Source organism: Bos grunniens, chromosome 14 (assembly GCF_055505025.1).
Source record: "Bos grunniens cultivar Pamir isolate PY7600 chromosome 14, Bosgru_T2T1.0, whole genome shotgun sequence".
Lineage (NCBI taxonomy): Eukaryota > Metazoa > Chordata > Mammalia > Artiodactyla > Bovidae > Bos > Bos grunniens.
Window position 1 is genome coordinate 16,495,857 of NC_141178.1, and position 11,976 is coordinate 16,507,832.

At 54.3% G+C, this 11,976-nt stretch overlaps 1 protein-coding gene across 1 annotated transcript; it reads left to right on the forward strand.

Annotated features, from left to right (window-relative positions):
* Positions 1–5,618: 5,618 nt before the first annotated feature.
* KCNS2 (potassium voltage-gated channel modifier subfamily S member 2) lies at positions 5,619–11,505 on the forward strand. The gene is made up of 2 exons (XM_086336065.1): positions 5,619–5,927; positions 6,575–11,505. Exon 2 carries the CDS (start codon positions 6,618–6,620, stop codon positions 8,049–8,051), a length of 1,434 nt encoding a protein of 477 aa, XP_086192191.1. The 5' UTR covers positions 5,619–5,927; positions 6,575–6,617; the 3' UTR covers positions 8,052–11,505.
* The last annotated feature ends 471 nt before the right edge of the window (positions 11,506–11,976 follow it).

Consider the following 11,976-nt stretch of genomic DNA (forward strand, 5'->3'; position numbering starts at 1 on the left):
ATAATGGTACCCAAGGGGAGGAGAGCAGGAGGCAAGCGGAGAGCTTAGCATGAGGCCGATCACATCACGAGCACTCAGCAGCTGGTACTAGTCACGGTTAATGTTTTGAGCACTTGTTCTGCACCAGGCCTCCCTCTGTCGCTACCCTTACCCTCATCCCTCTCAGCTTCATTTTCACCACTATCTTCATCTTCTTTGGCCACCCGCCCTGGTGGATGGTTGCTGAGATGCTTCACTGCCTGAGGGCCTTGAGGTAAATGCTCCTGATATGGTATTCCCTACCTTGGGCCCGGAGAGGAGGGCTAGTAGGAGGGGCTGGGGGCTTCAGTCCAGGCGGTCAGTCACCCAGAGAAGGGTCAGGAGAGGAGGGACAGCAGAAGCAACATGCCTGAGGCAGACGGAGAGGGAGTTCCCTAGGCCCTAGGGCTCTGACTCCACAAGATGGGCTTTGAGGAGGGCCTAGTGTAGAGGCAAAAGACGGCCAGACCCCAGGCAAGAGTGAGACTAGGAGACGTGCTGTTCTTTTGTGAATTTCCCTGGTGGCGACCTTAATTCCAAATTGAATCAAGTTCATCTTCTTTTCTCCAGCCTTGATCCAGGATGTTCTGGGGAACACAGTGAAGGGCCCCCCAAAGGAGCAGTACCCAGAGGGGGGCTCATAGGGAGAGCCTCCCACGGAGATGGGACTTGGAGCAGCAGGCCCAAGAGCTATGACCTTGATGTCCCAACCCTTCAGGAGCAGGGTCTGGACACACCAGCTCGGGGACATCTGCTCCCCTTTGCAATAAGGGACTCAGAGAGGAGCCCTTCAAATCAATGTTCATTCCCTTGTCATCCTCCTGGGGTACCTAGGGGATGGGAGCTGTAAGAGGAGAGGAGGGTGGTCTCTGGGAAGAAAGCCAAATAGCCTAGGCAAGGACTTGCAGGGCATAAATTCAGTCTGGCATCCAAAAACGATGCAACAGCTATATGAAAATTTGCTGTTGCCTCTTGAGAAAACACTTAATGAGGCATTGCATTCATAATGCAGCAAAACTTCTTAAAATCCATCATTTCCCAACTTTCTCTCAGTCTCCCCCACCAGCCCCCCCACCACACCCTCCTTCCCAAGCCTCAGTCCCACTTTCCCAGAGCAAGTCTCTCTGCCTGCTTCCCTCTTCTGTTCAGCCTCTGCTCCCAGCAGCTTCTCTGTGCCCTTTTCCACCCTAAATCCAAGGAAGGGAAGGAGCCAGATTCTGAGAGGCGCCATCGCCGGGAGACCTACAGGAGACAGGAATTGAGGGCAGGCAGTGAAAAAGCCCCCCAGCCTTTACAGTGCTCCTGACTTCAGACAGGCATGGACCCTAAAGTCAGGACAGGAGTGGGTGCTTACTGAGCTCAGACATAGCCCCTGCCCTCAGTGTGGATCACGGGGCTGCACTCAGGCACACAGCTCTGTGCCAAATCCCCTAAAGACAGGCTGTGCAAGCTGAGTCTCAGTTCCAGGCTCCACACTGTGATCACTTGGGGCCAGGGGGCGCTTAGAGAAAACCCTGACTCCATGGGTCCAGCACCAGGGATCATGATTTAATTGGCCTGGGTGGAGGCCCAAGGCATCCAGGGGCATCAGCTATTTTAAAATCTCAAGTGATTCCAATGTGCAGCCAGGAATGAGATCCATTAGACTAATCAATTGCCTGGGAGAGCACCCTGGAGCCTGGGAGATCCGGGCCACAGCCCCAGGCACAGTAATTCTTTCCCCTCCAGCTGCTGTCCTGATCCCACTGGAGGAAGAAGAGGAGGCACAGGCTAACGTGAAACAGAAGATGGAGCCTCATTCATATCCATCACGTAATCACATATTGAATAACTGCTTAATATGAGCACTGCAGGGAAAATGGTAGGAACTGACTGAGGCATCCGCTTAGATGGGGGCAGCCAGGCTTCTCTGGCGGTGATGTTGAAATTGAGACCCGAGTGACAAGAAGGCGCCTGCCCTGTGAAGGTGCTGGGGCAAGCAGCGAGAACAGCAGGTGCAAAGGCCCTGTGGAGGCAGCCAAGGGGCCTGGGGCTGGGGTGTCCTTGATGTAGAAGAAGCCAAGGGCTGAAGTCTGCCGGGTAGGGGGCGCATCCTGGGGAATCTTGGAACTCGGGGAGGGCATGTCTCTTATGCTCAGTTCTGTGGGAAGCCCTTGGGAGGTTTTCAGGAGGGACTGGCAGGACCTGATTTGAGTTTCTAAGAGACACTCTGGCTGGGATGGGAAGGGTGGCTGGTGGGAAGCAGGATGGAGGCCTGTGATCAGTCCACTCTGGCGAGGTGGGGGTGCGCTCGGCTCCTCCACGTTGGGGAATGTAGGTCAGACAGCCCAGCCCCCTCAGCCAAGCTGCCAGGGCAGCCCCCTCGCCTGTCAGAGAAAGAAGCCAACTCTGAGATGTGTGGGCTCCACCGACAGATCAGTGTTGGCAGAGGAGGCAGAGATAACAATCGCCCAGGTGCAGGGGATCTGGGCTGCTGCCTGGGGCCCCCTCTGTCCCTTTCCCGGGGCGCCTTCCCCCATCCTGCCACCTCTCCAGGATCCCCCAAGTAGGCCAACCCAGGGCCAGGCCTTGTGGGTGCCTGGGGTAAGCAGCCGTATTTTAAGATCAGGGCTCAGGCCTCTAAATAAACCATAAACACAGCCAGCTTCCCAGGCACAGAAGGAGGGAGATGACTCCATTTCTCTTCAGCTCAGCGATTGGGAAATAAACCAGTGGCTCTGCCTGTCGCACACACTTAACCCTTTGCAAAGGCGGCTGTCAGACCCAGAGCCTCTGCCGCAGCCTTAGCAAGAAATAACTGATGTGCCCCAGACCCCAGCTTCTCCTTGGGGCACCAAGTTCATATTCCCATTCAAGGGAGGGCGGGCGTGGGGCCTTGTCCTTGATCCCAGGAAAGGCTGACAAAGGACAGGAACGGACACGGGGCCCCTGAGGGGCTGGGGCCTGTTTCAGTCAGCTGCTGAAGGAGACCAGGGAGAGGCAGAGAGGGAAGGAAGATGCTAAGATGGGGGCAGAGGGAGGCTGGTCAGAGCAGAGGCAGAAAAGAGGCTTGTGGACCCCATCGTGGAGCTGGTGGGCACTCTGGGGGCCTGGCAGAGCCCTGGTGTCTGCAGGCAGGTGGGTGGCCATGGGTGTGGGAGAAACAAAGAGAACCAGAAGGTGGGAGGTGGCAGGGGTGGGGGGGAGGGTGCTCTCTTTCCCTGGGTGAAATCTCCCACGATCACAAAGGAAGAAGGAATGAGCAAAGAACAAAAGCAGACAGAACACAAGGAGGCAGGCAAATAAATAGAGCAGGGGAGGGAGGAGAGCCACATAGTCATCAAACCCAAGAGCTTCTGGGGCAGAGGGACCCTTCAGATGGAAAAGGTGATTTATGTTTTAAGCTCAACTAGGAGAAGAGTCAGAGGCAAGGCCAACGCCATGGGAGTGGCCAGGAGCGGGGCCCGTGCTGCAGAAGCCACGCAGACACGTGGTGGTGAAGCAGAAGCAAGGCTGTGAGCTTCCGGGCGGCCAGGAACCAGGCAGGGCACAGTGAGGGGATGGGGAGAAGGGCAGAGAGAGTCACAGACATTGCTGCTAAGGGTGCCTTCAGAAAGAGGGGAGGGTCTCACAGCTGCCACCAACTCAGGGGAGGGAGAGGGTGGAAACACAGCGCCAACACACTGATCATGCGTGCATTTACACAAACACACCCTCAGCAAGGGCTTGTGCACTCTCAGCAGCACTCCTTTGGGGATAAAAGAGACCCAGGGGCCCCCCAGACGGCAGCCCGGCCAGGTGCGGGGAGAGCTGCAGACTTCCAGTGATAGATCCAGCAGACCAAGACGGAAGACCCAAAAGACCGAAGACCACCGACCCAAAGGAAACAGAGATGGAGACAAAGACAGCAGATACCAGATTCTCCCTCGCCCTCTATTTGTGTGTGTCTCTTTCTCCATCTCTGTCTAGTCTGTCTCTCTCTCTCACACACACACACACCTCCCTCTCTAAAAACTTCAGACAAAAGAGAACGGAAGCTCATACTATAGCCTTTTCCACACTATTCTCCCTCCCGCCTGCCTCCTTGGGATCCCTGTGCCTGCAGAAGCCTGTAGGAACATGAGTGTGGAGCCCTAGTTGTAGGTAACACACTTGCACACACACACACCCTCCCCCATACCCAGAAGCCGGTGGCCAGCACAGGGACAGGGCGCATCTATATAAAGCCAGGCTTGGTTCCAGGAAAGTCCATATGAAACCAGCTCGAGGGTCCACCCCAGCCCCTCCAAGGAGTCCCAGAGCACTCAAGCTCTACAGAGCACCTGTCTAGCTGAGGTGGCATTACCTGGGTGTTCTAAGTAAAATACATGCTGCCTGCAGTGGCCAGGGTGGCTGCTCTGGGAGTCCAGAGCCAGAGGGCTTTCCTGGGACCTGGAGCCCACCAGCTCCCTGCTAAGCTCACGCTGTGCTTCCCATCTTGTCGAATGGGGACTGCGCAAGGGGCTGAAACCAAGGGGAGGGGGCTCCCCAGGGACTGTGGGTCCATTTCTCAGCTCTAACTCAGCGGCAGTGCTTTGAGAAACAATCGTAGGAGACCAAGAGCTCAAATCGGGGCCACAGGTCTCCTGGGGAATGCAGACATGGGTACTGCGCACATCTGTGCTGGATCCACACCTCCAAGTCCCCATAGTGTCCGCATACACACGTTTCTCATTTCATTAGGCACACGGACCTGGTCACAGACCCACGGAATACTACACTGTATACAGCCCACTGTACACACAGCTCACAGTCTGCCATTGTGTGCACACATCACAATGACAAGCCCCAGGTTCCCCTGTTCCAACACACTGTACACATTTCCCCCACTACCCCAGAGGTCCTATTTTTAATTAACGCTGTGCAGACCGTGAAAAGCCCTACTTTCCTCAGTCTATACACACAGACACACACACAGTTCTCAGCCATCCTCCGGAGCTGGCACACCACCCCGGCCTGCACACACACAGTGCCCACACAGAGCTCCCAAACAGAACTCCGTGACTCCCTCCCACGCCGGTAGGGCCTGCGCTCCCGGCCCCAGCAAGCTAGGCTTAGCTCGACCTTGGGTTTCCATGCCCCCCGCTTCTCCCCCTTCTTCCCCCATTCCTTTCCTCACCACCCCGCTTCCCCCGCAGCCTCAGGAAACTTTTCAGCAGGTCCCTGAAAGGGGGAAACCTGGAGTTCCTCGCGTCCCGCCCTTCCCCCCAAGACGGACACGAGTCGCCGGTCATTCCCCAGCTCGGCTCCGCCCGAGAGACTCAAGTAGGGAAAGGTCACCGTAGGCAGCCCCCTGCCTGCGCCCTGGAAGCAAGAGGGTGGTCATAACAGCCTGTCATCAGGGGAGGTAGGTGAGTGATCGGGAAAGGTGTTGGCTCGGCCTCGAGCCGCGGGCGCGAAGGGGTCTCCGCGACGCCGAGGCGGTAGCCTCTCCCGGAGTCCGGGCGGCGGCCTCGCGCGGAGCTGGGAGGCGCGGAGCTGTCCGTTCAGCACCACCGCGCCGCGCCCCAGAGCAGGGCCCGCGCAGAGGCGCACGGGCTCGGCTCCCGCTCCGGATCCCGCGGGCTGCGGCGCGCGTCGTTGTCTCTCGGTGCCGAGGGGCGCGCGGATCTAAAGGGCGGGGGGTTGGGGGGAGGTGGCTCTGCGATCGTCGGGGCCACGCAGCCACCTGTGAGCCTCCCGCAACTGCGGACGGCGGCGGCCTCTCCGGCCGGAGACAGGAGGCGCTCGGCGGACCCCGCCCGCCCGCCGGGCGCACACACAGGCGCACACACACTCAGAGCACCCTCGCGCACACGCACAGCCAGCCGGCAGCGGCGGCCGCAGCGATGCTCGCCTGCAGGTCGGGGAAGTTTCCCGCCGGCCTCGGCCGCGGGCCCCAGAGCTCGCAGGTAAGCGCTTCCAGAACGCGCAGGGAGAGCCTGGGTAGCTCCGCCGGGTAAGGCGCGGCGCACGCGGCTCCGGGGCACGGCGCCAGGCGGGCGGGGGAAGCCCGGGGCGGAGGACGGGTCTTCAGTCTCGGGGGGCTGGACTCCGGCGACGCCGGGCCGGCCGCCTTACCCTGTTCTGGGGTTAAGGATTCGAGAGGTGGATTTCCCCGCCACCCCCCTCCCGAAGCTACGCGCCCCCCCATCTCGGCCCAGCCCTGCCGGTGCGCATCCCAGCTCTGGTCCCGCCTGTCTGCGGCGAGAGGGCGGGGGCGTCTCCTCGGCCCGCCCACGGGCAAGGTCAGCTAGCAGCTCGCGGAGCTGCTGGGGTGCGACCCCGGGCAGCGGAAAGCGACCGACAGAACCCCCAGGATGGGTGTGCGGGCGCGGCCATGCTAGTAGAAACATAACCCACCCTCCCCAACTCCAAGCCTTTCTTTGGGAGGCGGGGAGGCAAAGCCCAGAGAACGGTCCTCCCATCCCAGTGTCCTTCAGTACTCAGAGACCCGCTGGAGAGAACTGGGCGCGCTAGAGACGGATGGGGACAAAGGAAGGGGTGCCCGAGCCCTGAGCGCCGGGCGCTCACCCGACGCGCTTGCTTTGGCTTACAGGTGTAGCGCCCCCGCGCGGCGCGGGCGGCCGGGCGTCTCCAGCATGACTGGCCAGAGCCTGTGGGACGTGTCGGAGGCCAACGTCGAGGATGGAGAGATCCGCATCAACGTGGGCGGCTTCAAGAAGCGGTTGCGCTCGCACACGCTGCTGCGCTTCCCCGAAACGCGCCTGGGCCGCCTGCTGCTCTGCCACTCGCGCGAGGCCATTCTGGAGCTCTGCGACGACTACGACGATGCCCAGCGCGAGTTCTACTTTGACCGCAACCCCGAGCTCTTCCCCTACGTGCTGCACTTCTACCACACCGGCAAGCTTCACGTCATGGCAGAGCTGTGCGTCTTCTCCTTCAGCCAGGAGATTGAATACTGGGGCATCAACGAGTTCTTCATTGACTCCTGCTGTAGCTACAGCTACCACGGCCGCAAAGTGGAGCCCGAGCAGGAGAAGTGGGACGAGCAGAGCGACCAGGAGAGCACCACGTCCTCCTTCGACGAGATCCTGGCCTTCTACAACGACGCCTCGAAGTTCGATGGGCAGCCCCTGGGCAACTTCCGCAGACAACTGTGGCTGGCGCTGGACAACCCCGGCTACTCGGTCCTGAGCAGGGTCTTCAGCGTCCTGTCCATCCTCGTGGTTCTGGGGTCCATCATCACCATGTGTCTCAATAGCCTGCCAGACTTCCAGATCCCTGACCGCCAGGGCAACCCGGGCGAGGACCCCAGGTTCGAAATCGTGGAGCACTTCGGCATCGCCTGGTTCACCTTTGAGCTGGTGGCCAGGTTTGCCGTGGCCCCCGACTTCCTCAAGTTCTTCAAGAACGCCCTAAACCTGATTGACCTCATGTCCATCGTCCCCTTTTACATCACGCTGGTGGTGAACCTGGTCGTGGAGAGCACGCCTACCTTGGCCAACTTGGGCAGGGTGGCCCAGGTCCTAAGGCTGATGCGGATTTTCCGCATCTTAAAGCTGGCCAGACACTCCACTGGCCTCCGCTCCCTGGGGGCCACCCTGAAATACAGCTACAAGGAAGTAGGGCTGCTTCTGCTCTACCTTTCTGTGGGGATTTCCATCTTCTCTGTAGTGGCCTATACCATTGAAAAGGAGGAGAACGAGGGCCTGGCCACCATCCCTGCCTGCTGGTGGTGGGCCACCGTCAGTATGACCACCGTAGGGTACGGGGATGTGGTCCCGGGGACCACGGCAGGGAAGCTGACCGCCTCTGCCTGCATCCTGGCAGGTATCCTAGTGGTGGTACTGCCCATCACCTTGATCTTCAATAAATTTTCCCACTTTTATCGGCGCCAGAAGCAACTTGAGAGCGCCATGCGCAGCTGTGACTTCGGAGATGGAATGAAGGAGGTCCCTTCCGTCAATTTAAGGGACTATTATGCCCATAAAGTTAAATCCCTCATGGCGAGCCTGACGAACATGAGCAGGAGCTCGCCAAGCGAACTAAGTTTAAATGATTCCCTACATTAGCTGGGAGGGCTTGACATCCTCAAACCCACATTGCTGAGCTGTCTCTTGTGCCCCTGGCACAGTCCAGGTACCCTAGGGTTATGGTGTGAGGAGTATGCCCAGCCCCAAAGGGGAGAGAATGCATGGGATCTGCACCCCAGGTTGCTTTTACAGTATTTAGGATCATTTTTAGAGGGTGGTGTGTCTGACACCATGCCTTTGCACCTTTCAGTGAAATGACACTCACTGGTCTTCGCATCGTGGGCATAAAATGTTCACCTTTCTGCCGGATGAGTACCACCTAGAATGCTAATTTCTCTGTTCATTGTGTTCTCTCATCTAGTGCTCATGGCCCAGGACTGTCTCTGAGTTGTTTGTGCTCCTGTTTCTGAGGCTGTCATGTGAATTCCATAAAAAAGCCCACACGAATATGTCCTGTGGAAACACATCTGTGGGGCCTGCAAGGATAGGATGAGGTTTTGCTCACAGTCAGGTGAAAACAAAATCTCAATTATTTATCCATTGCTTTCATTTAGTTTTAATATCAAACAAAGAGAATGTGAAGTTAAGTAGACATGACCGATTCAAGTCTGCGAGTTGTTTTTGTCAATGATCTGTATTGTGACTTGCATGGGTACCCTGCTCACCTTTCAAATGATGTACACCCCTGTTCGCCTCTTAATGTTGCTCTTTAGAGAATGTTAGTCTGTTAAACATGTAGTGAAGACTGAAATTTTCCCCAAGAATAGATGCATTAGGGCTAGGGACTTCAGCTAAACATAGGCCAAATCGCATGATGCTTGAAGATCTTTCAGAATCAGGCCTCATTCTTTCCTGGGTGGTTGCAGGGACATTTATTTCTTGCTGAGGTTGCTGGTCTAGGTCATTTGACCAAACTTTGCTGTCTTAGCTATTAGCATGTTTCTGAAATGTTTCTTTTTTAAGGTGTTTAGAAATAAGATCGTGTTGTCTTTCTCAACTAACAAGTTTACTGTTGTATTGTCTTTCTGAGGCAAACGTTGGGCTGCTAGCAAGGGCAGTAGCTTAGAAAATTTTGTTACCTGCTCTGAAAGCTTAGATAAAGCTTTTATTTCCAAGCAGAGTTTACTTAGATAATTTTGCTTCTAGGATACGGTATGTAATACACAATGCTCTAATCACCCCAGAGTTCCTGGTATGACATGGACACCCGGTGGCATGAAAGTGTGTACTCAAAATATAGACAAGTGGCTTATCCAGGATGGAAATATTATAGTTCTTATTTCCATTTCAGCTGCCTTTTGTTGGGGGGAAGGTTGGTGGAGGCCAGGAGAAAGGAAAGAGTTGTAAAACAAAAAAGCATTGTTAATAAAATGTCATATATAATTGCAAACTTCTTGAAAAGCTTGATGCTATTTTAAAGACCCTTAAACGTTCAAACTTGGGTTGAAGATTAAGAACTCTTTCCTTTTCCAAAATGCCCTCCCTCCTTCTTCTTCAGTTAAGCAGCATGTAGCATTTTGAAGGGTTAACTTGGGTCATTCTCTGTTATATTCTAGGTAATCAGATGGTGTTCCAGTTGGCCTCCGTTGTTGTTCTTCTTTGGAAAGGCTACAGAATCCAGGGGTCCACACGTGGAGTTAGGCAGGCTTTTTCTCCAGGGCTTGGATCTTCCTTAAAAAGGTCCATTTTGTCTCTTAGTTGGTTGAAGGTAGTACATACCCTTCAGATAGAGTGAGGATCTTGTCAGAGGCTTTATGTACTTGTAGTTGCCATGGCTACACAGAGAGGGCCATTTGTTGGATGAATGCACTAGTCACTTACGCCTTTGGGTCCCCAGTTCAAATCTCTCCATCAGACTGGAGCCTCATAGGGAGCAGGGAGGCAGCCACCTCCTAGTGCTACCTGGTCTACCATCTACTCCATTTCTCAGAGTAAGGAAAGGTTTATCAGGAAAGGTGAGATGCCTTAGGGGCAACCAGCCACCAAGTCAGAAGAGCAGGGTTATTTCTCAGAATTTGCACATGTAGCACTTGGCTTTGGCTGATGTTTGCAGCACCAGAAGGCAGAGAATTTATGAAATCATCTCCAGCTGCACTGGGGCAGGTGATGGTACAAATTCGTGAAGACTGTTCAGTTTGCCAAGGCTGATGGTATTGGGTCACTGAGCATGGTATCCACAGTTACTGACCAGAACACTTGTGAAAAGAGGAAACGAGGCCGGAGGCTGAATAGCTCAGTCACTCTCCTCAGTATTCTTTTTAAACAGGAAGGTTTTTACCACTGAAACAAAGATACTTCTAGTGGTTACTCTTTGCTGATATGAAAGCTGGAAAACTTGACTTTTCATTTTGGTGATGACTTGCATTTATCTGGTGCCTTTCATTGGGGGAATCCCAAAGTGCTTTAGAGACTGTCTTTTTAATATCTTTTGTACATATATATATATATATATTCTTATAAAATATTATTTTGCCCATCCTGGAATTTCAGTCACTTCCAAGCATGAGAATAGCCTAATAGCATTGAGGGCTCCAAGCAGTGGTTTCAGATAAGAGGGCGAGAAACCAACCCAGCTGGCTTGAACACTGGAGTTAATTCCCACAGAGAATGGAGATGAAACTCTGATCCAGGGGGAAAGAACCCTTCCTTCCTTTCCCACAAAGTAGCACCGAGGTACCAGGTACACAGGTCACAAGAGCTCTCGGTGGGGCTTTGATTAACCTTGTCAGATAACATTTGATGGAGCAGTTTCTTCTGGTCCCTGAAACTATTCGGTGCAGGGAAGGAGTTGGGAAGGGGTCAGGGGAATTTTCTGTTCTGTTTCTGGAGTTGAGAGTATGATTATGAGCTGACAGCTTTGGCCACCAGGCTGCCAGACTGACCCATCAACCCTCTTTGGAGGACACAGACGAAGCTTCAAAGCACCTATGTCCAGCTGTGGGCTTGAGAACAGCTTCGCTGCCAACACTTGAAGGTTGTTCTTTTCAATGCCACTGAGACAAAGATATAGGTCATGCTTTTCTCGAAATGTATGTGATAAGCATTTTGAGAGCGCTGGCTGGGAAGTGACACCATGTCTTTACTGCATAGATGCATGTTGGTTATCGTCCAGTGTTTTCTGTCAACCCCCTACATTTCCTGGCTTTGTTACCAAGGAGGGGCATGTTGTAATGCCGAGCTGATGTGTAGCTCCTAAGGTAGTAATTGGTATTTACCGCTTGGATTTGTTATTTCTACTCGTCTTAGTGTTCAAATAATGGAACTACCTGCTAATTCTTGCTTCACTTCGAAGAAAATGATATGTTATGCACTTTGGGATAGCTGTGATCTGTACAGGCTGTGTGTTATCTCCTTGAAGGCTTAACTGGTATTTCTTGTATGTTTTAACAGCATGACTTGTTACAGAGTTGTAATTTTAAAAAATCAAGAATGCTGTATTTGTGCTGTCAGTTTTAACACTCATTAACATGCTACTGTGCAGGCATTGATGCAACCTCGAGGAGCCCTTCTGTGTGACGGCTGCATTTTAGCCTCTGTGCCTTGACTCAGCAATGAGGGGTAACACTGACACACTCAGGGCTCCAGCCTCGAAGAGTATGAGGATTAAATAGAAAATGGTTGCTGACCCTCCCTTAGGGCACTTCAGTTACACATGGAGTGGCAAACACAACAAGGGCGTTTGACACTGGGAACCAGATTTCTTGAGAAAGTCTGGGCTTTTTGAACATTTGTGGGGAAGGAAGAGGAGTCCATTCTTCTTTGGGGGTATGGAGAGGTGGGGTCCTTTTTTCACCAGGACCTGGAGCAACCAGCCTGCTCTGTTGTGGGAATGGTTATGAATTATTGGAGCCCCTGTGAAACAGACACCCCTGGTAGGGTTTGCCCCCTCCTGTCTTGTTCAGTACTACCAACAGGTCTGCTAGTGCCAACCTCACCCCACCTGGTTGCCATGCCCCCCATTGCT

Coding starts and splice junctions, on each gene's coding strand:
- KCNS2 (XM_086336065.1), top strand. CDS start 6,618: ATGACTGGCCAGAGCCTGTGGGACGTGTCGGAGGCCAACGTCGAGGAT.